The sequence below is a fragment of the Chenopodium quinoa genome, unplaced genomic scaffold (genome assembly GCF_001683475.1).
Source record: "Chenopodium quinoa cultivar QQ74 unplaced genomic scaffold, ASM168347v1, whole genome shotgun sequence".
In the NCBI taxonomy this organism is placed as follows: Eukaryota; Viridiplantae; Streptophyta; class Magnoliopsida; order Caryophyllales; family Amaranthaceae; genus Chenopodium; species Chenopodium quinoa.
In genome coordinates, this window is record NW_018745448.1 from 7,501,160 (window position 1) to 7,526,248 (window position 25,089).

At 36.9% G+C, this 25,089-nt stretch overlaps 1 protein-coding gene across 2 annotated transcripts; it reads right to left on the reverse strand.

Moving 5' to 3' along the window:
* Positions 1-4,833: 4,833 nt before the first annotated feature.
* LOC110713614 (zinc finger MYND domain-containing protein 15-like) lies at positions 4,834-17,147 on the reverse strand. 2 transcript variants are annotated; one of them, XM_021892065.1, is made up of 11 exons: positions 16,710-17,147; positions 15,409-15,522; positions 15,196-15,305; positions 15,024-15,070; positions 10,522-10,622; positions 9,113-9,200; positions 7,083-7,191; positions 6,379-6,529; positions 5,921-5,992; positions 5,693-5,806; positions 4,834-5,625 (listed from the first exon to the last, which is right to left on the reverse strand). In XM_021892065.1, the coding sequence occupies exons 1-11, from the start codon at positions 16,809-16,811 to the stop codon at positions 5,533-5,535; spliced, it is 1,101 nt and encodes a 366-aa protein (XP_021747757.1). In that variant the 5' UTR covers positions 16,812-17,147; the 3' UTR covers positions 4,834-5,532. The 2 variants fall into 2 exon arrangements, with proteins under 2 accessions (XP_021747757.1, XP_021747756.1); XM_021892064.1 differs by lacking the exons at positions 15,024-15,070; positions 15,196-15,305 and having other exon boundaries at positions 10,522-10,596; positions 16,710-17,142.
* Positions 17,148-25,089: the final 7,942 nt, after the last annotated feature.

Here is a 25,089-nt window from a genome sequence, read left to right on the forward strand (position 1 = left end):
ATTCACAAGGCAATATGTTTAGTTGGGGAGTATGAAAAGGCATTGGAAAAGGCTTCAATTGAACAACCTCTGCAACAGTTCAGCTCGCTTTGGAAGGCCCCTGCTATTGGAGTCTATAAACTGAACACAGACGCGGCTTTTTTGGACAACAGCAACAACTTGGTATTGGCCGGGGGGTGTTGAGGGATGAAGTGGGAGATGTTTTGATGGCCTGTTGTTCGTGTGTGAGGGGTATTTTGAGGTGGATGTGGGGGAGGCAATGGCAATGAGACAAAGTATTTTGTATGCAAGAGAAGTTGGTTTCAGAGACTTAGTGCTAGAGACAGATAATCTCAAGCTTTTTCATCATTTGAAGAAGGGTATTACTCCTCCTAATACCTTTGGTAACCTGGTGTGGGACATTCTGTGACTCACTAGCGACTGCCAGTCTTTGTCTTTCTCTTTCGTTAAAAGATTCGGAAATGGTGCCGCGCATAGCCTAGCTAACATAAGTTGTAAGTTCGATGAGAATCGTATTTGGTTGGAAGAGCACCCTCTTGAGATCCAAGAGGCTATTTGTAATGACCTTACAAACTTAATTGATTAATAAATGGCTATGTTTTGGTTTGTGTCAAAAAAAATGGTTGAGATGATGAAACACCCTTCTTAGCTCTCTCTGAAACTCTAGGTGGCTCTAATGTAATTGTAGTGGGTTCAGGTGTGATAAAGACACCCCCTTTGTTGGTTGTTTTCTCTTATCTTGTTGATGACTGTTGTTGCACTTGATGTTGCTGCCTTTTCTTTCCTGGTTAACTCCCTAGCATGTTTGTGAATTATGTCCAAAACACTGACATTTGCTGCATTTGACAATCTTTGATCTCTTTTCCTTAGCCTGCTCTCCTTCTTCTATTTCCGGAAGAACTTCTAATTCCCCTTTTCATTATTAGTGGGGCTAGTTGTGGGTGATTACTCTCAGGCCACTATTCTTGGTAAGGGATAGACTTGATGTTGTTAACATATGTCAGCTTGTATCTGCTAACTGGATACCATTCACTGATATATTTTGCTTCAATAACCCAGTGAATCCCCAAAAAACCCGATGAGAATCGCTCCCAATATAATCCTAGAAAATGTTTGCAAACCCTAGTAATTTGTGTAGTATTTTTGCCGTGAAAATTTTCCCATGAATTTCTCTAATGAAGTTCGAAATGAGGAGTGAAGAGGAATATGAAGCGTTGAAGTTATTTGATTAGACATAAGTGGTTAATGGAAATAAATAGAGGCAATTAAGTCATTTCACAGATTATTTCCCACTTAACATGTTAACCGTGATTAAGGTATAATTTTAAGTAAAAGTTTCATTAATGTTATCAATGTATTAGTATCACTAATTGGTGATTACCAAATGAAAATCCAAAATTTTGCATTTTAATTTTAACAATGTCAAAAAATAAAAGTTTGGTGTTACCAGTGAGAATTTCCCAAAAAAAAAAAAAAAAAAAAAAAAAAAACCTACTTATGTAGGGTGTCAATTTGAGTATTGAGTTCAGTAAATTCGGGTTAAGTTGGGTCTGTTTTAATTTGAGTTATATTAAATAATTGTTCATATAAGTAGAAATTTGATTTTGTTTTTTTTAATATGTTTTAAGTTGGGTCGATTGGGTACATGTACACTTTGTATATGAATAGATATGTTATGATTGGAGTTAGGCATGGGTCAGGCATGAGTGATGTTTAAGCATGCTGTAAAAAATAGCGTGCTTAAACAACACTCGTAGGTAGCATGGCTGTAAACAATACACGACATGTGATAAAGAACCCAATATGGTACAAGTCTACAAGAGCAACAAAATTTAGCCTACATCATTATGCAACCTTCATCCCCAAAATAAATTCGTTTTATTGTTTGTTGAATTGTTGATTTTTCAGTTTCCTATTATAAAAAAATACTAAAAAAAAAAAAGTTTCACGTTATCATAAATATGTTCATTTTTGTACACAACATATACATGCATTTATTTAATTTTTTTTAATGAATAGGGAGGAGTGATTTCATTATTGAATGGAATAAGGAGGAGTGATTTCATTTAATAATAATAGTCCTTCGTAACTTACAATCATCCCTTAAGAGATCTAAATTCTCAACACAAGAATTAAACACCCCTAAACTAATGGTATCACTTCTGAACTTCTCCTGAATAATTTTAAATGTCTTTGCATCGTTCTTAATAGAGCTCCATTGATGTATTGTCGCAAAAATAATAAAACTTGATTGGCCATCAAGATCTACAAATTTGTTAGACAAATATTCTAAATCTGCACCCCTATACCAACAAACCCACAATTCCACAAATTTGCAAGACGAATCTTCCAAATTTATATCCCTGCAAAAGAAAAAACAAACAAACAATACTAAACATCCCACAATTAGGGAACTGACTAAATCTTACATTGAGTGACTGACTATAATCTTCATTTTGTTGGTGATGTTTATTGACTATAAATATTATAATGAAGAAGAATTTGGGTTACCATCGATAAAATTCGATGGCAGCCCTAAGTTTTACTATGGTGGCTAGGTTTGGCGAGAGAGAATAGAGAAATTTTTAGGGTATTTTTTTCAATAATAACATCAAAATTTTGCTTTTTATATATACTAGTTTTGTACACCATACGATACCCGGGTTTTTTTTTATTGAATTTTAATATAAATTTTTAATCTATACATCAAATTTAAAATATATATCATTGATACAAAATTAGTTAGGAATTGATGTGCTTTTGTGACAATTTTCTATCTAGTAGACATGTAATGACTAATACTAATGTTGGTGGAAAGGTTCGATTTAATACATTAAAAAAATTAGTAAAAAATAAATGATAAAATAAATGTTCAAAACCCGTTGGGTTGACCCGAACCCAAAACTTTGGCAAGGGTTAAACATTTATTGACTCGTAACCTGAAGTGGCCCAATCCGAGATGACTTATGATCCGACACTAATTGACAGGTCTACATAATAGTAAAATTCTATTAGATTATGAAGTATATTATTTTAACCGATTAGTATATATTATAAATGGATGTTTTACGCTTTAAACTACTTCCTCCGTTCCAAAAAATATTATGACATAAAAAAAATTTATATCATACTTCTTTAGAATTATAATCTAATAATTTTTTTGAATAAAATTATAATTCAATTTGTACATCTGTAACATTGGTATTTTATTGAAAATAAAACTCTAAACCAACAACTTTATCCTGATATTCTATTCAAATAGAATTCTAAACTAACATTTTTATCTTATGAAGTCTATTTAAATACATCCAACGTGACACGACAGCTGGCGAAAAGTTGGAACGCCAAGTGTTGTTGTCTCGTGGCCTGGTTAAAAGTTTAGCTTTATATATTAGTTATATGATTATATGCTTTGGTGACCTATCTTCTCTCTCTTCAAACCTAGCCATCATAGTAAATCTTATGGGCTATCATCAATTTTTATCGATGGTGAGCCCCAAATTCTTCTTTAATTCAATGAATTTAGCCAATAAAGACACCAATAGTATAGTTATTATAGTCAGTCCTTCTATGTAGGGTCTAGTCGGTTCCCTAGTGGTAAAATTATTAGTATTGTTCGTTTGTTTATTTTTCGTGTTGGTAGGGATACAAGTTTGGTATATTCATCTTAAAAAATTGTGGAATTGCGGGTTTATTAGTTTAGGGTGCAAATTTAGTAGATTCGTCTTGCAAATTTGATGATCTTGATGACCAAAAAGTTTTACCACTTTCGCAACTATACATCAATGGAGCTCCGTCAAGAATAACGCAAAGACATCTAAAATTATTCAGGAGGTGTTCAAAAGCAATGCCATTAGTTTAGAGGTGTAAAATACTTGTATTGAGGATTTAGATCACTTAAGGGATTATAAATGCCGAATGCCTATTATTATTAGATAAAATCACCTCTTCCGATGTATGATTTAAAGGTTACAAATTCGAGTCCCTTCACTTATGTATAATTGGGAGTAATTGACCCTAAAAAAAATAAAAAAAAAAAATAAAATAAACGGAGCAAAACTCAGAACAATAACCTAAGACATTTTACTAAATTCTTTTGAGCATGAACTTTTAGGTTGTGGTCCATGTTATCACGAAGAAAATCTCTAATATAATGCCAAATCAAATAATCAATTATGTACTTGTTAAAAAAAAACATTTGAGAGTGAGGGATAGCTTGAGTGGTTAGAGCTCTTCTTTCGGTTTCAGGTGATCATAGAATCGATTATCATCCCTTGCCCTTGTGGCTCTCTTAAAAAAACAAAAATAATAATAATGATAATGATCGATAACAATAACAATAATAATAATAATAATAATAACTTTATTCCTGGGCAGGTTGTGGCTGATGCTGTTCATCGGAAGCGGGTTAAGTATGAAGCTCAATGTCATGTGATTTCAGAGGTTCTCGACGACGCAAGACATTGGGGCTCGTGCTGCAGCTCATATCTTCACTAGGGTATGATTTGCTATAGCTAGAGGAGTGGGGGCCCAGATTGTATCTCGGCTTTCCACTAATTTATTGTAGGTTGTATGACTTTTGTTTTTGAGATATAATAATAATAATAATAATAATAATAATAATAATAATAATAATAATAATAATAATAATAATAATAATAATAATAATTTCACGTATAATAATAATAATAAATTCCACCAATTGTGAGTCTTACAATCATTGGGGATTGGTTGCTGCGCATAAAAGACTTCCTAGACTATTTAGATCAACAATAAGGCAAAATATATGTAATGTAACATAACTTTTTCGTGACAAAGTGAGACATGCAGATGTGAATTAACTTTCAATCAGGTTTTCTTTAGACCCCAGCTCCAAATCTTCCTATTTCAGCTTTTAAATCTTGAACTAAAAGCACAAAATTGGACATATATTATAAAATCTATCGGCTTGCTTGCTCAAGTCATTATTCACAGGGATTATAATTATGATGCTTAATAAGAAATGAATCTACATCATGACTATATTCTTGACATGATGAAACAATATCCTTGACCTTAGCACTGTGCCTTTCTCTAGTTGAGAGCAACCTTGACGAGGCAATTAGCTAGTATCATTAATTCAATCAAGTTCGTAAGATGGTACACCACAAGGGGAAATCACAAGCTAGTTCTCCTACCAGTTTCCCACCAACAGCTCACTTGTGGGGAACCCATGCCCCTTCCGACAACAAAAACACTAGGAAAGTGTATAGTTGCAGCAGCATATATCAACTCTTCTTGTTAACAGCATCAGCCACACTATGTAATCACACTTTACCATGACATTCACAACCCCAAACTCAGCAGTCAACAGCAATGGAATGAACTCACTGTGCATTATTTCCTGAAATAGGGAATAATCAACAGAATGAACATGAGAAACACAATCCAAATGCCTTAATCAACCCAATTCCTCTTGGTCTTTCGGTTCCACATAATGAGTTCTCTTCTTTCCTTCTTTTCTCTCAAGGCTTCACTTTCGATGGTACCATTTTATATCCCAAACAGGAAGCAATTGGAATAGCAAGGGACATGCAATGCAGTCTCTTCTACAGCTATTGGTTGCCTAAATGGATTTAACTGGACCTGAAAATACAAAAAACGAGTGTCAAATGTTTGACTCTTTGGAAGAAGGATGAGCAAGCGTACTTACAGGAAGTGCCAGCTTGCAGCCTGTTGCGCTGCTCAGACAGCAAGCAGCTAGATGAGCAGCTTCTTCACAGAAGTCGGTAAAAACAGCTGGAGTATTCAGCCCATGAATCAACTCCTGAGAAACTCACGTAAGATATTAAACCATATTAAAAATTGCATATTATCTCAAAGAAGGCTCTTCGTAGGAAAATTCCAGGATATAAAGAGATTCTTGTAGTATAAGCCTTACAACTGTTTCCATCCAGCTTGGATAAGCTGCAACTCCAGCATTTGGGGCGATGATCAGATGTGGAAAGGAATCCTGAAGATCAAGAAGTGAAAAATTCAGGAGCAGTGCCTTGAAGATTAAGATTATTAAAAAAAAAAAAAAAAAAAAAAAAAAAAAATTAAATAAATAAATAAATAAATCTTATCAAGCTTAGTTTTATTTAAGTATTATCTTTCTATATGCTGATAAGTCATAACATCTATTCAAGTCATTTTACCATGCATACAATTAACTTCCATAAAAAAAATAAAAATGAAAAAAAAAAAAAAAAGTGATATTTTAAGTAGGTTATTTCAGACAGTGTGTGAAAATAATACAGTTAGCCATGAACCCCGCATCTAAAATACACCCTAAGTATTATGTTTCTATATGCTGATAAGTCATATACATATAAGTGGGTAGACAGTGGGAGTTAAGACCTTCATTAGATCTTTAAACCTATCATGATAAAAACCTTTAAGAAGCTGCAACGTCACCACACTACCACAACTAGCCTCACTAGGATACTTGCACTCGCAATCTCTATCATCACAACACACATAGCTATGGAGATAAGTCTTTTCACCATCCCTGCTGATCCAAAGGCAAAAGAAGTTAGAAACAGGAACCCACATATATTTGGAGACAGATGGAAAATACATGCTGCAAACAGTCACACTCAACATGAAGTGTTAGGCAGAAATTAGAAAACTAAAGCTCTGCATCGACTGCCTGGTAAGTAGAGAGCATATAGGGGGGCAATTGAACACATATTAAGACCAGTGGGGGCAGTTGAAAACATGGCATGACTAGATGAAATTAAATAATAATCTCTTGTCTTGAATCCCTAACACCATCCGAATGTTAAACTATGCAAGCAATACAAATTCATACAGTTGCACATATGAAACTTTGTTGTCACAACCCACAAGCATCTTAAGTTTGACAAACAAGCAACCTAGAGAATACATTTTGGATATCAAGCATTTCAAGGGCAGCTAACCACTACACATTCATCTATCCGATCTTAATGACGGAGGTTGACCTTAAACTTTTCCAAAGCCCCCTCAACTGAAATTAGCCTGAAAAATATTTGTCTCCAGTCCTAGGCCTAACTTAAAGCTGCAACTAAGAAGTCACTGACCTATACTCTGGAATTGCCGGTCCAACAAAATCTATACGTACGTCATAGTCCGGGAGAAGCGCAAGCAATTCCCCAAAGACAGCAAGTTGAATAAGCTCCTTATCAGGTCCTGAAGAATGCCATAAATCAAAGAATAAGTTAAAGCAAAAGGAGTTAAGAAGTAAAACAAATAATTGCCATCATTATACAATTGCTAGAGAATCAAACAAAAAAGTACAAATAGACTTATAGACAATTGCAAGCAAGTGCATTGTTTCTACAAGTGGCAGCAAATAAAAACTATTAGGCAATACACAACTACTGGTTATCAATAATAAATCCACGATTCAACATTGCTTATTATGCTTCTAAAGGACACTCAATCTCACTCATTAGGAGGCACACAGTTGGAATGTTGGATTTGGTAAATATACATTGGATCAGTAAAACCACTCTAGCATTCAATTACTAATCTTTTCATGGAAAAAAAAAAAAAAAAAAAAAAAACCAGGAGGAACTTACAAAACAAAAGCCTATCTAAATCATCCTTTGGAATGGAACTCCCGAGAGACAAATCATGATAAAATAGAGCACCATGAACCCTAGTCCCTAGTCCTACAGTGGCATACAAATCTATATAACCCAAGACCAGCTGAATAGATCTTCCTATAGCCCTTAAAACGGTGCAGAAAGCAGCTGATAAATCTCGCAGACAGAAACATATCCCGAGAGCCTAAGACACCTAAAACCATAAGGAATTAAGGCTGACAAAGACTAAGCAAAAGCTTGACCAAAATGTACAAAATATGAAACAAACACACCATTTTTTTTTTTTTTTTTGATATAGAAACAAACACAAATTAATAGAAATAATACCAAAACAAAATATCCCCATATGAAATAATAAACAGCCAATGCAAGAAAAACTCCCCCAGTGGAAAAAGCTAATTTCAACAATGACTGAAGTGCTGTAAAATTGATAAACACGACAGCAAAGAACAGGCTACTAAAATTGAAGTGCTGTGAAGTTGGCTATATCTAGGTAAAGACAAATAGCAACCGTGGATGTTGAAGTGCCGTGAAGTTGCTTCAAGAAATCAGAATAGCTAAAAAGCCAATATCACAGCATCATCTTTTTAAACACCAATCTCCATGTTTCTCTCACAAGATATTTATAGCTAAGAACATGACCAATCACAGACATCCTCTATAAGTGTTGCGGTGACATAAGATAATAGAAAATAAACCTAATGTCGCTGCACTGCTACTGAAATTCATAAATATCCAGAGAAATACTCATAGCATGCCAGAGGAAGGTAACAGGTTTATTTCATTTTAAGTGCAGTCTGCTATTAATGAAAGTAAAGGCAAAGTGCAGATTTCTCAACAAATCTGGGAAGAGAACTGTTAGGAGAAAAAAAAAAAAAACACACACACACACACACACCCAAAAGATTTAAAGACAAGCTTCCCTAAACTATTAGCAATGGAACACAGCACCATCAAAGCAAAAATGGATAGTAGTGAAGAATAGAATTCATTATTGTCATCTATATAATAATTGCTGAGTCAATTTTCTAACTTTTACAACAGTGTACATACCCTTAATACTCAAATCTTATTAAAATCTCTATTTAATTTTATTTCATTTAATTAACATCAATTCTCATCATAACTTCCACTATTATCCTCATATTCAAATATATACAATACACAAATCACATTCCCTAAAAAAACAGTTCTAATCATATTTGAAAAATAATAAAAATAATAATAATAACAAAAACAGTACTAAAGCACGGGTATGCTCTAGTTATTTCAAATAGAACAGGTTCACATTGTCCCTTTGCACACATTTAATACAAGGACCAAAGCACCAGACTGCCTAAACAGTTTGCAACATTAAATCATATTCCTACTCTTAGATTTTGGGTTAAAACAAAAGCACCCGTGGCATACAAACCACATGTGCTTAATTTCAGAACTACAAATTTCTCAGCAGTCCTGAGATAAAAATGAAGACAAATAATTTACATAAGACAAATGCATACCAAGATAATGGATGTTGATATGTTTACTAACATCTCTACTCCGTATTCTACTATCATTAAGTTGGAGAGCATGGTAAATTGTTAAGGGCTGCCATGAACAAAAAACATAGGTCAATACAAGAAAGATCAACAATACCAGATTGCCAGTATGCAATTGTAAACCAATGATGTGTTGCATTTTAACCAAAGAGCACTGAGTGCAGATAAGCGTGTGAGCAATGGACATGTATTGGTTGAATCTTCTTCGACAGAGCAATGAACTTCTGAGATATAATATTTCAAACCTCAAACATATATAGCTCAATGCAATTAATTAGATACAGATTCAGAACTAAAAGAAAGGGTAATAGCTGGAAGTAGGATTTAGGAAATGAAACACAAGTAGCATATACAAATTGTACATTATTAGTAGGATAAAAGTAGCATATTAGTCAACTTAGGACTACAGATTGTACATTATTCACATTTATATGGTTTAATATACAAATTCTTTGAAATTACTTTTTAACAAGGTACGGAGTACAAAATAGTTTTATATTGACCTTTTATCAGGGGTGGAAAATCCTTTCATCCATATTTGGAAAAAGACCATTACAAACTAAAAAGTAAATACTAAAAGAAAAATAAAGGCAAATGTTTTTCAGTACAATAATAATACAAAGTCATTATCAGATTTTTCTAGCAGTAGAGCTCACATGTTTTTAAGAACCCTGATAACCTAGTATCCATATTTATCTATAAGATAAAGTTGCACAAGTAATTGAAACAATAATATGACCCTATCACACATTTTAATTTGAAACTCAAGCTCCACAACCACCCTAAAGCCATAAACATATATACGAGTATAAATCAACATACTTTTTAATCATTTTTTTTCTTTCTCAACTATAATTTATCAAAACTAGTCAAAGTGGAATATATAAATAGTGTAAAAGTCAAAGTGTTGCATTTAAAGGAAAACGGAGGAAACACATAGGTTGGTTTAGCTAGCATTAGTTGTTTATAATAATGTTTGGTAAAACTAACAACTTAATATATAAAATGACCAATAAGATGCTCCGGTTATCATAACAGCCGCTCAAAATTGTTTCTACCAAAGTTTAATAATAGTCAAAAGGCAATTTAAAATTGGAAGTTTTAGAAAAATGGCTAGAGGATATATTTCAAACAAGAGTTCAAAGTGGATATGATTATTCACAATAACATCTAACATTGGCCAAAGTCATCATAACTTTTTATGTGTATCTTCATACATTTAGTTCCTTTTCATACTACAGATTTGCCCAAGTCATAAATGAAATGAAACATATAACATTTTCCCAACGAAAATTTGGCCTACTACATATACAAGCTAAATTACTTTCATTGTATAAGGAGTATAAATAGAAGAACAAAACACTCCATACCCAATGAAGCAGCAAAGCAACAGGTGAATCTAACGAGATGGATCTCCATTCATAGTATTCCTTCCAACAGCTTAACTGTTTTGACAATGGAGATATAGGATCTGCATCAGATGTCATCACATATGTCCCATTACAAGTTAATAAGCTTAAAAATTGACACAAGGGTATTATAGTTCCAAAACAAAACTAGAGATTCAACAGTTCGGTATTATTGCCCAAACTAGAGATTGACACACACGCACGCACGCACGCACGCACACGCAAACACACACGCGCGCGCACATACACACGCACACGCACGCAGACACACGCATACAAACACATGCACGCACGCGCACGCACACACGCGCGCGCGCGCGCACACACACACACACATGCTCGTTGGTACATGAGCTCCTAGTGGATGTATCTGTTAGGGTTGCAAGCCCAACAAAAGGAAAAATGTTCGGTGGTACATGTGGATGGTAAGTTGAGTTTAAGGGAAGTTATGTTAGGAAATAAACTAAACTTACCAAATACCAACAAGATTTGTTTTGGAAAAAGATATAATGTATCTTTTATTTATTTCTATCTTTTATTTCTTAATTAGATAAGATTTGTAATTAGGAAACTAGATAGATTTTAGGTATATATAACAATAGACACATGATTGTGTCTCCCCAAAAACCAAACCCAATGATGAGTATCTATCACGTCTTTGGTTAAAGAGTTGCATGAAGTTCCCTTAAACATTGACCATACCCTTAGCCTTTCCTAAAAAGTTTTAATCCAAAATCATTCATTTTATGTCTTTAAACCCAAAATTATTAATTTCATGTCCAACTCATAAAAACGTCCAAACCAGATTATTTTGGTCCATAATCTTGGTCCAATTATTGTTTAGTTGGATGGGGTTTGAAAAAAGCTTTCCAACGACAATCCGACTTAAAACGAATAAGTTATGGCCAAAATACTAAATCGAGCCCAAACCGAGCCATTTTGAATTTCGTGTTTCATAATTTTTATCTAAATCTTGTTCCACCATTTCGATCATATCTTAAATTCTACAAAAGATATCTGATTCTAATTGGGTTGGAAAGTAGACTTCTAAAGCTTTTCAACGATATACTTTATTTTAAATCTATATTTCAATTCATATTTGATTTATTTACTCTATTGATTTGGTAAGTTTACATATAAGCATTAAAACACACTAATTACATTAATTTGCGCATGTTTTTGTCATGAATTAATATATACGATTTTCAAGAGTGTATTTAAGGCTTATATGTAGCCCTAAGGGCTATGTATAGCATGACCCATAAAAAAATAAAAAATAAAATAAAATAAAATAAACCATCATCCCCATTCCCCAACCCATCATCGCCTAATCACCCGCAACTGAAATCGAAACCCCTGCTCCCCACCCACAAGCAGGAAACCCAACACCGTACCCAGACATCCAGTAAATCCCACCCCTGCCTCCACCATCTCGGACGAAACCCTCACCTTAGCCTTCCACCACGAGCTCGCTCGAAATGGCAAAACCCCTAACCCTCAACGAAGTCCCCCATCAAAACCCTTTCCCCACCAACACATACTCCCAACAACAACATCAACATATATCACCACAACCTTACCTCCTTCCACCAAACAGTCGCACGTTTGCAACACATACCAAACCACCAATCGAACCTCTATCACCAACATACAACAACTAGAGTTCATTAGCCCACAATCTGTCACTTCAAATTCTTTAAACATTGCCGCTTTGAAATCATCAAACATACTTTGACTGTGAATAATAGATCATCAACATATAAGCTATGGAGTATAATTTCACCATTAATCTTCACATAAAGTGCATGTTCATACGGACACTTGATAAAACCATTTTAAATCAAGTATCCGTATAAACGTGTATTTCAAGTTCGTGGGGCTTGCTTTAGACCATAGAGTGCCTTTTTCAAACGAAGCACTTTATCTTCTTTTCCCTTGATGACAAAACCTTCTAATTGTTCCACGTAAACTTTTTCTTCTAAAATTCCATTTAAAAATGTTGACTTAACATCAAGTTGATATATCTTCCCTTCGTGATGTGCAATGCAGCAAGTGAGATCATCATTCTTATATCCTTTTGCTACATGTCTTGCCTTGTATCTTTCAATGCTTCCATCTACACCTCTTTTTATCTTGTAAACCTATTATACACCTATGGCCTTATGGCCCTTTGGCAATGTGGCAAACTCCAATAGTCCCATGTATCATTTTTCTGTATTGACCAGATCTCCTCTTTCATAGAAGATATCCATTTCTCTTCTCCTAATGCTTCTTCAAAATTACTGGGTTTGTGGTCTGCATATAAGCAGATAAATCAACTTCATTAACTTCATTTGTCTCTTCATATATTTCTGTGAGACTTCTCATATTAACAGGTGTTTTTGATGTAGATTCAGATCCTTCATTTGATGCTGATTAACAGGTTGTTACTGAATTTTAGAGAAATTCTTCTAAAATGCATGTCATGAGTGATGAATTTTCAAGGGCTTAAAATAATAGGACGCGGTAAAACCAATGGTAAAAATGCAGTGTCTCTTGTCGTGCCCACATTCGAATTCAATTAAACACAATTTAAGTCACTACTTTAAAATTGCATGCTAAATTCTTTCCTCATATACCATCCAGAAGGCATTAATCTTAGTAGAGAGGCATATTGGAAGAGGACGGGTTTTTGCTGCCCCATTAACTAACCCCACACCACATGCACCTATGTACATTCAACTAGGCATCTTGAGATAAGCCCAATCCCATAAAGGACCTGCCATCTTCACCTAAAAACATACTCCCTCCGTCAACAAATAATTTGCCTATTAGATTTGTACACGCATATAAGGTATTTAGTAGGTTTGGACACGCATATAAAGATATTTAGTAGGACGGAGTGAGAGTGTGAAAGAAAAGTAGTGAAGGGGTGAATATCACAGGAATTAAGAGTTAAAAAATCAATTAAAAAAATTAATAACCAACGGGCTAGAGAAATCCACTTCATACCCCCTTACAGCTAAAAATATAAGAGTACTTCTTCAAATTTCGTAAATGCATGTAGCAGTTTACCAAAGATATGGAGAGCTACAAGGATCCTGCAATATTGGAGGAAGAGCACCTAGGTCCCGGTCCATAAAAACAAAGGAGACGCTTAAGACTATAGAGGGATCATGCTTATAAACCACACAATGAAGTTGTGGGAAAAAGTGATTAAATATAGGTTAAGGGCATGCACAAGCATTTCGGATAACCAATTTGGTTTTATGCTAGGGAGATCTACTATGGAAGCAATTCATTTGATAAGACATATGATGAAGTTTTATAGGGTAAAGAAAAAGGATCTGCATATGGTCTTCATTGATTTAGAAAAGGCATATGACAAGGTACCAAAAGAGGTGCTTTGGTGGGCAATGTTGAAGAAAGGCATCCACGAAGATACGTGGACTTAGTTAAGGAGATGTATCGGGATGTGTCAAAAAATGTGAGGACATGTGGAGGGTTGAAAAAAGATTTTCCTATTACAATTGGAATGCATCAAGGATTTGCATTAAACCCTTTCCTTTTTTGCAATGGTTTTAGATGAAGTAACAAGACCAATTCAAGGTGAAGTTCCATGGCGTATGTTGTTTGCGGATGATATCATTTTGGTGGATGAAACTAAAGATGGGGTTAATGCCAAGTTGGAGTAATGGAGGCAAAGATTGGAATCCAAAGGGTTTAAGCTAAGTCAGAGTAAGTTGTTTAGTGGTCAAAAGCCAGCAAGAAAGAGACTCAGAATCTTATGTAGGCCTGGCCACCTGCCATTAGCTTGGCCTCAGGGAAGGTGTTGACTGGAAAGTCACCCCCAAAGAGAAAAACATGTGTCAACTGCTGGCAGGACTACACCTCAAATAAGCACAGCTTTGGTCTGCACCAGAAGCTCAGAATCTAGGATCAAAAATTAAAAATTAAAAATAAACAAAAAATAAAGAAGATATCTTTTTGGATTGCTGAGGAGCGAATATAAAGCAAAGGATTACCGGAAGTCTGGAATGTTAAAAAAAAAAATAAAAAATAAAAAATAAAATAAATAAAACTTGAGAGCCTGCACTACAAACATTTTAGTCTTATTTTTGAAAATTGAACATGTAAAGAGGGTGGTTGCTTTCCAAATTAGGAGTGTATGAAGAAATAGGAAGACTTGTGGACATAACCCAGAGAATTATTACTAATTAAGACTGATGATAACTCGTGAGTCAAACCTAAACAAGTGTACTCCTCGACCATCATCTAAGTCAATCACCCTCCTCTACCTACCCCTATCACCACAAAGAAAAGAAAAGAAAAGAACAATAATTCTTAAGTATTAATATTCTTGTTAAGACAAGCATTGCCAGCGTGAGGATTTTGATTTTCAGTTCATTCAGTACCCAGTCAAGTTTTGGACTGACAAATACCCTATCTGGTACTCCGAACTAGAGAAAAGCAGAAAGTAATACCAGAACAAGGGACCAATGTGCTTGGAAGGTTCCAACAATTGATTGACCTATGAAAAGGGATCCAACTGAACTACTTTAGTGATGAAAAATTTAACGGTTCCAATCACAAATAAGGAAAATTACACTATTCAAGGAATCATAAGATCAAAGGGATGAAACTTGCACTGGGCACTTATGATTGGTGTTGGAAACCCCACAAGAGCATTCACATGACCAAATTCCTCTCTGATGTATGTTCCTTTTTGACAAAAATGTACATCTACTCTCCTTTTCTTTCAAAATCTACATGCAATAATGAACACAACAGATAAGAAGGCAAGTACAGTTTCATAAAGCCACTGTAATGTAATTTAAGAATAACAGTTATTAAACACAAACATGGTACCTGAAGTGTAGCTTCCTCAGAAAATGTGAACGGAAATGTGTTCAGTATATCAGCATCTCTCATTTGTACCTCTAACCTCTCACATTCTTGCTCGTGATCACTCCAATGAGAAATCTGAACACAAGTGGCAGAATGTCAAAATCAAGGACATGGTGTGTGTCCTTAGTTAAGGTTGGACCCTAATAATGTGCCTTGTGCACATACACAGGAAATAATAGATCAGCTGTTTCCACAACATAAAAACCCAAACTCTAGAAATATGAATGTAATAGAATTATGCACCTTTAAAAAAAAATCAATTTTCTAATAACGAATGGTTACATGTAAGACTTTGTAGATCATGATATCTCCAATCGGTTTTCAAGCATCTTCCCACATCAGTAATAACATTCTACTGAAGACAAGAAGCATTAAAGGAGACGGGCAGAATTTGTGAGCTAAACAAAACATTCTAATCATACCATATCCGATACTCAAGTACAATAAGCCTACATACCGCTGTGTTTAAGAGGTGTGACCCATTTCCACATATCATCCACATAAGGAATATATATGTGTGTGTATAACTTCCTAGTTCCTATAATTATAAATAACCAAACATCCTTTATTGACCATCAATTCCTTTTGTGCACAAGAATTCACCCAAAAAAAACACAAAGGACCACAGATAAGCAATAATGCAGACCTGATTAACAATGTTTCTTGCTCATTTCAGTCCCAACTTGGAGACTTGTGATCATATGATGATACTTCTTCCGGCCTAATGTGCACCACATTACGAGTCCTTGATTGATTGATTAAGTCACCGAATGACCAAAACCAATACTTTTAACTTTCATAATTCAACCACGAATTCGAGCACCCAAAACAATTTGATACGTATTCAAGATTCCATTAACTACCCTCAATCCTCATTCAAAAATACTTGATATAAATTTACTCTCTCACCCACTTATTAACTTCTTGAAATAGAATTTAGAAAAATAAAACCCAACTCCTGAAACAAAGGCTTTTCAGAATTCTTATATTTGCTCCCAAATATTGCACAACAACAGTGTATAATCCTCATTAGCAGTTCTAATACCATACAAAATCAAAGCAATCAACGCAATTTTAAAATCATCAAAAGTTCTAACACCCAAATTATAACAATAAAAAGTAACAAAATGCTAAATTCATGAAATACCCAGAAAAAATAAGGGTATGTTATAGATTATGGAATCAACCCACTACCAAAAACCTAATTACAGGAAGATGAAATTGATGATGAAGATGATTAAGAAGAGAGAGAAATGTAAAACCTGGTGAGAGAGTGAACAATAGGCTACAGCACCGCAACGAGCACAGCGCCTTATTGCTGGGCCAACGCATCGAGTGCCTCGCCCTTTTGCCGCGCACTCCATTTTTGCTGCAGTCGAAGTGTCCCCTTCTCTTCCTTCTATGGCTTAAACAGTAAATGGAAATTTGGACTTTTTTGGACGGGTTCACTGAACTTCTGTAGTCCTATGGGTTTCTTTGCCCATCAAACAAACCAATTACAAGTTTACAACCAATCCATATTCAAAACCATACAAAGATAAATCGTACCTACCCGCTAATTATCAGAACTAACCTAACCCAAGATGTCAGCCTAACAAGGTCAATCGAAACCAAACCATCAACCCAAATTTACAAGGTTAGGGTTAGGGTTAGGGTTAGGTGTTATAGATAACTTACATAGGACTCAGATAAACTTAATAGTTAATACTACCAATGTTTACACTTAAACGGTTGTACCTAAACTAATACTTTCAATGAAGTTAATGCTTTGCTCCATATTTGCAACTTCCTAGATGTGATTAATACGGAATATTTTATGAAAGTACTCATATGTACTATTTAACATGAAAATTAGAAAATCACCATCCATCAAATGTGCGCTTATTGGTCACATGTTGATCGTGAGGTCAAATGCAGTCTTTGCAGACCTTAGGAACAATATTGTACGCAATAAGTACTGTGGTTGGAAAAGCTAAGTATCTAAGATATGTCATTCTTTATTCCAAAGTTTGTTAGCAATAAAGTGTTAGCTCAATTAATAAGATGGTTACTTCAAATCAAATCTACCAAATGAGGGTACTTGGGGGTAGAGATTTTCTTACCTTTTTAAGTGTCTAGCCTGTAAACACTAGACCCAAACCAGAATAGTTAGAGTTCGATTTGTGTTGATCCTTTTGCTCGCCAAATTTCTCTCATTAAGCAATAAGAGATTAGTGCCTTAAGACTTTAATAGAGACGCACACCCATACACTTCTTGTAAAAACCCTATTTTTTTATTTTTCTTTGGAGATAATGTAAAAACTCTTATTTAAGTACATAGTCATTGTGAAAATTTCTTGATGCATGGTTTAAGATGCCAAATCCCAGTAATTTTTAATTTTTTCGTAATACGTAGTACTAATTTTAATCATATAATAATACATAGGATGTAGTGGATTTAACCACACTAAGGACTATTAGCAATTAAGGTAAGCCTAATTCAATAAAGTTTGATCTTTTTGACTTAAGCAAGAAGAAAAACAACGTAAATTTATTTTGAAATATTCGAAAGAAAAGCAACGTGTTAAAATCAATTCAATTCAATTTAACTAAATTACAATTTTCATGTTTTCATAAATTCAAAGACATTCTATGTTCTCATTATTGAAAATAAATATTTATTGACATACAATCTCATGCCTGATAGAAAAAGGCAAACCTAGATTTTTTTTTTTATTTTTTATTTTTTTGAAAACTAGAAGATAAAATTAAATCCTAACAAATTAATAAAATTAATCCAACAAATAAATAAGGAAAAATAAATCCTAAAGGAAAAAAAAAAAAAAAAAAAAAGGACCAACATCCTTGATCTTCGATGCTTAATCCGCATCATTCTCCTCCTCTTGAAAAAAACTTGCCCCAATTAAGGTTTTTCAAATTAAGAAATCATCCAAATCAAACGAACAAACATGAAAATATATTCTCTTGAAGATCATTCTTTCCACCAAAAGTTATCCCAATTTTTAGTGTGGTTGCTTCCATATTCAAACAATTAGGAAAGATATATCATGAACAACCAAGTCTAATTTTTGCATAGAAATATGTTTTATAGCTTGATTCTTCTGTTCATCTTGATTAATTGTTTGGGTTGCATCAATTAATGGATAAGACAAAGCTAGCTAAATCTAATTCATCTTTGTTTCAAAAAAGAAAAAAAAAATCTAATTCATATTCTAGCACCTCGATTTATTTCTTCTTCATCTTGCACAAGTAGATTTGAAACATTATCAACCTTGTTCAGAGAATTAGATTCAACCACCTCGATCTCATGAGCTTTTGTTCTTTCAAACTCTTGCATATGCTCTTAACCAAAATTTCTAATAATGTTTGTGTTACTTATTGCAATTATTGATTCATTCCAAATATGTGTTATAAGCTCAATTTGGTCGCCCATATTAAATAACAAATTACAATAGCAAAGAACACGTTCAGTACCTATCAATCACATAATAGACTTAAAATTGGCACATTGGAAGAATATCAACCTTTTTTTGAAAATTTCTGAAATATTGTATGTGAAACTAGACAAAAAAAACACCTGGAATCAAACAAAGAATTGTTGAAAAATCTTTTTGTAATAAAGGAGATATAGCCACTGGAAGTTGACCCTCAAAACGGTTCAAAACTGATGAAAAATAAAGGACTTCTAAATCCGATGAACCGATAAAATTTTCAAAAACCTTTGGCTCTGATACCAATTTGATGTGGATTAAACTACAATAAGTATAACTAGCAATTAGGGTAAAACTAATTCAATAAAGTTTTGATCTTCTCGACTTAAACAAGAATAAAAGCAACATAAATTTATTTTGATATTTTCGAAAGAAAAACAATGTTTTGAAATCAATTCAATCGAACTAACTTACAATTTTCATGTTTTCATAAACTCAAAGACATTCCATGTTCTCATTAATGAAAACAAATATTTATAGGCATACAATCCCATGCTTGATAGGATAAGCAAACCTAGAAGATAAAATAAATCCTAACAAATTGATAAATAAAATTCAACCAACAAAATAAATAAGAAAAAATAATTAAATCTTATAGAAAATAAATCTAGACCGACAACCTTGATCTTTGATGCTTAATTCGCACCAGTAGTAAAAACTAAGAAATCATAAAAGTTACTATAAGAAAAACATAACCTTCAGCACATACATCAGTTTAATTTATTGGCATATAGAAAAAAAAATTATTAATAGGATTAATTTGAAAGTTTGAAAATATGCTCTGAATAATAAAAAAATAAAAAATAAAAGACTCTAAAGAGTGAGGAATAGCTAAAGTGGTTAGAGCTTTCCTTCTAATTTCAAGAGATTTTAGGATCCATTCTCATCACAGGGCTTTGAACACCTACTCATTAAACATGTTACTTTAGTAAAATGGCAATAAATCCCTTTAATAGCACTTTTTACCCCAAAATTTTGGGTCGTTTGATTCAATCCCTTGTGATTAGGGGATTTTGCTCCCACCAATCGGAATGCGTCACGTGGGCCAATCAGGTCCTGCCAAGTGTCCCCCAGTTGGAACTGTCAGGGCTTGCCACGTGGCACGCGCTTATTCGTCCACCTTGGACCTATTATGTCATGACATGTGGCATACTCCATGCCTAATGGAGAAACCGGCCACCCAGGCCCAACTTCCGAGGGAAGCCCAATCAGCCCTAGGTTAACCTAAACCTAGGATGGGCACGTTTCCCAAGGTTATAAATACCTCCCTTAATCCTCATTAAGGGGGATTACGAAAAAACACATTAATTACACACGGTAATAACCGGCTGATCTCGCTAACAAAGCTGATTACCTACATTAAACACTCTCACCTAGAGAGACCCAATCACTTTAATTTCCGCATTAATTACTCCTTAATCAAGTACTAACTTGACCGTTGGAGGCGGAGCTCCCACCACCAGGAGTCTCCGTTATTTTGCAGGTACAGGCGTCCGGTTCCAGTCTCGGAATTGTAACTCTCCCGCAGGACATCAGAAAACCCCGAAACATTTGGCGCCGTCTGTGGGGAGAGTACTTCTGAGATGGCATCCAAGTCTGTACCGACTCCTGAAGAGAGGCGTCCCCTAGACGACCCTCAAGTTCAGTCGGACCATGATACCGAGAGTGAATTTGAAGTTGAAGCTCACACAGATTCAGACGGGACCCTTAGGGCCCGACGTACCCGTCATACCGAAAGGAGGGAACGGGAACATCTTCAAACTGGAAGTGAGCCAGCAGGCGCACCGCCTGTTCGGCAACAGCCGACTGATGGGTCTGCTCCCATCACAAGGAACGAACTCATGACCTTCATGAGGAACTTCAAGGGAGAGATTCAAGAGTTGATCAACAAGAAGCCGCCTGCTCCAGTCAAGGAGCAGTCGGCTAAGAAACCCTCCACTTCACTGAAGAGGAAGCCAGTTCAAGGGCGAGAGGCGAGTCCTCATCCTAAATCTAGGAAGCGGGAGCCACCTGCCCTTGATTTCACAAAATTCCGTTTTCCTACAGGAAATAGGAAACCTGTTCGTCATATTCAGGCGGACGGGTTGAAGCAAACATTCACAGACGCTCGGCTACTGCTAGAGCAGAAGAAGAGTGACCGATTGTCAGAGTCGGCCTCTACTTCAAACTTTCAAGACAGTCTGCGAAATGCCTCGATGAGGCATACTCAGTCGTATCATGAGAGTCACTCAGGCGGCACCTCCCGTCAGTCCGGCTTTCATAGCGACCAAGCGGTACCAAACTTACCATTTGTGCCGCAACAACAGTATTTTTTGCAGCCACCTCCGTTTGGTGGACCTGCAGCAAAAAACGTCCAACCTATGGACTGGAAGCTACGGTTGCTTAGACTTGGTGAACAGCCGTCGGCCTTCTCCAAGGAAATTACTGAAGCCGCTCAGCCGGCCAAAGTGAAAAATGTACTAGTAGGCGCCTATGACGGCACTACTAACCCAGAAGACCATCTGATGGCATTCACCAACCTGATGTACCTTCAAGGGTTGGATGATCCCACTTGGTGCAAGTGTTTCCCAGCGACTCTCAAAGGAATCGCACAACAATGGTTCGGCAACCTGCCGACTGGTTGTGTAAATAGCTTCAGGACGCTTGCTTACTTATTCACCTCCAACTTCGCCATGAACATCCCTGCGAAGAAAACGACCCTTGATTTAGGAACAATTCAGCAGGGCGAGAAGGAGGGGCTTCGTTCTTACATCAGGCGGTTTAACCTGATGAGAATACAGATTCAAGGGTTACCGGATGAGGTAGCCTATACTGATTTTTTCAGAGGTCTCAAAGACGGGTCTACCTTCAAATTTGATTTGGTTCGAAAGAGGGTGGCGACTCTTCAAGAGGCCTTGATTGAAGCAGAAGCCTATATACAGGCGACTGATCTTTGTACGGTAAAACAGTCGGACGGGAAAAGGTTCGACAAAAGAGAAGGACGACAGAAACAGTCGTCAAACAAAGATGAGAAGAGAAAAGAGGTCTGGGCGGCTGATTCCTCTAAACAGCCGGCCCAGAAAAAGAAAAAAGAATTCAAACCATACTCCCCAAAGTATGCGTTTAACAAAGATAACCATTTTATCCTAAAAGAAATCAAGGGACGGATCTCAATTGAGAAGCCGGTCCCCATGAAGGGTTCTGCAAACAACCGGAACCAAGATAAATTTTGTGGCTTATCATGATGATGTTGGTCATCACACCAATGACTGCATCAGTCTCATGCGGTATCTGGACCACCTGGCTGAGCAAGGTGATCTTGACACTTATGTCAAGAAATCTACGGGGAACACTTCCTCAAAAAAGCAGTCGGCCAAAAAGAATCAGCAGGCCGACAGCTCCGATACAGATGATGCAGTCGTCTACACCATTGCAGGCGGCTTCTCAGGAGGCGGCCCCACTATTAGGGGCAACAAAGACAATATCAGGCGGTTAGATGTAAATTCCGTTCACCAAGAACGGCCGTCCAAATATTCATTTCCTGAGATTGTCATCACTGAAGAAGATCTAGGAGGGGTAAGAGGGCCGCATGACGACCCTATCGTTATTGAATGTAAAGTGGCCAACCAGAGAGTTGGCCGAATCCTCATAGATACCGGAATCTCCTCATATCTCATCAGTAGCAAATGTCTGTCGAAACTAAAATATCAGACTGATTGCATACATCCGGCCTCCCACCCTTTAGTAGGGTTTGGAGGAGGAGTCGTCCACCCACTGGGACGAGTGGATTTACCCATCCGCCTGGGCGAAAAAGGGGAAGGACGACACATGGTAGTCCGGTTCCTGGTAGTAGAAGAACTCTCGGCCTACAACATGATTCTGGGTCGACCAACCCTGAATAATTCCAAGGCTGTTATAATCCCATCTCTTATGTTGCTCAAGTTTGAGAGGGATAATGGAACAGTCGGCTCCCTAAGGAGAGATCAGAGGATGGCCCGAGAGTGCTATCTCTCGGATGTCAAGCCCACTGTTATGGCCACTGGGTCAAGCGGTGAAAAAACAGACCTTGACAATGTCAAGGAGAGTGCGCCTGTTCAAGAAGTAGGCGGCAAGAAGAGAAAGGCATCCCAGACAGGGGCCGCAAGAAAAGAAAGAAAATAGCAATCATTGGCAGAGGAGCGGTTGGATGAGTTCCGCCCTCAGCCGGCTGGTGAGCATGCGGACCTGATCTTAGACGACTCACTTCCTGACCGAACAGTCAAAGTTGGGACGACTGCTCTGAGAGACCTTGGTGACGACTTTCACAAACTATTGAAAGAATACAAGGACATCTTTGCATTCGAAGTCCATGAAATGCCAGGCATTAGTCCTGATCTGGCGGTACATAAACTGGCCGTGGATCCGAAAAAGAAGCCGGTACGGCAAAAGAAGCGGAACCATGGCGAAGAAAGAAGTCAGGCGGCAGCCGCCGAAGTTAAAAAATTACTTGATGCAGGGTTCATTCGGCAATGTTACTTCCCAGACTGGGTTGCAAATGTGGTGCTTGTTAAAAAGCCGAATGGCACCTGGCGAATGTGTGTAGATCTGGCGGCCTTGGGAAGATTTCTAAGCCGATCAGGCGACAAATGCCTATACTTTTTCCATGCAATTAAGAAAAAGGCAAGGTTTGAATGGGGGCCGGATGCTGAGGCCGCCTTCCAGAAATTGAAAGTTCACTTGCATTCCTTGCCAAGGCTGGTCAGCCCTTTGCCCAAAGAAGTACTCTACATGTACCTGGCCGTCTCTGATCATGCGTTAAGCCCTGTTCTCCTTGCTGAAAGAGACGGCTGTCAGCTCCCGGTCTACTTTGTCAGTCACGTACTGAAAAATGCTGAGTTGAGGTATCCCCTAGTGGAGAAATTTGGTCTTGCACTCTTCATGGCTGTTAAAAAATTGAAGCCCTACTTTTTGGCACATGCAGTCGTCGTGTATACAGACCAACCTATCAAGCGGCCACTTACCATCATGGAGTCGTCAGGCCGAATGATCAAATGGGCCATAGAAATACAGAGCCTCGAAGTTACTTTCGAGCCTAGAAAAGCAGTGAAGGGGCAAGCCTTTGCTGACTTTATTGTAGAGATGACTCGTCCTCCTGACTCTCAAGTTCCAGACCAAGTATGGAAGGTATATGTGGACGGAAGCTCTACTTCAAATGGTTGTGGAGCAGGCGTCATATGTCAGTCGCCAGAGGGCGACAGGTACGAGTATGCTCTACGCTTCAGTTTTCAGGCCTCAAACAATGAGGCAGAATATGAAGCTTTACTAGCCGGGATCCGCATGTGCAAGGCGGCAGGGGCAAGAAAAATAGACGCCTGTTCCGATTCACAATTGATAGTGAGTCAGTACAATGGCAAATACGAAGCAACCCATCCGGCCATGATCAAGTATTTACAGGCGGTCCGACAAGCAGTCGGCTCCCTTGAGGATTTCCATCTGATCCAAGTGCCGAGATCAGAAAACAACCAAGCGGATGCACTGTCAAAATTAGCATCATCCGCCTCCTCTGATACTCCTCGAACTGTTTTTTGGGAAGTAATGGAGAAGAGAAGCATCGAGGAAAACCCTATTGGAATCCTAGACAGAAGCTCAACCTGGATGGATTCAATCAGGGAATATCTGACAAACGGTACACTGCCGGATGATCCTCAACAGGCGGCAGCACTGAAAAAACGAGCCACCTGTTTTGAAATGATAAAGGGAGAACTTCACAAAAGGGGGTACCTTCAACCCTTCTTAAAGTGTGTTACTCCAGAAAAGGGACGAGAGATACTAGACGATCTTCACTCTGGTTACTGTGCTTCTCATATAGGCGGTAGGACGCTTGCTCAAAGGGCAAGGCGGCAGGGCTACTTTTGGCCTACTTTGGAAGCAGATGCAATAGAGATGGTGAAGAAATGTGACAAGTGCCAAAGGTTTGACAAACTAATTCACCGTCCGGCTACTGACCTCACTACCATTCATAGCCCACTACCGTTTGCTAAGTGGGGCATGGACATTCTGGGTCCATATACGCCTGCTACAGGCGGAGGAGGTACATACTTGTTGCCGTTGACTACTTCACTAAATGGGTAGAGGCGGAGGCTGTAAAGGGAATCAAGACGAAAGATGTAATTTCATTCATTTGGAAAAATGT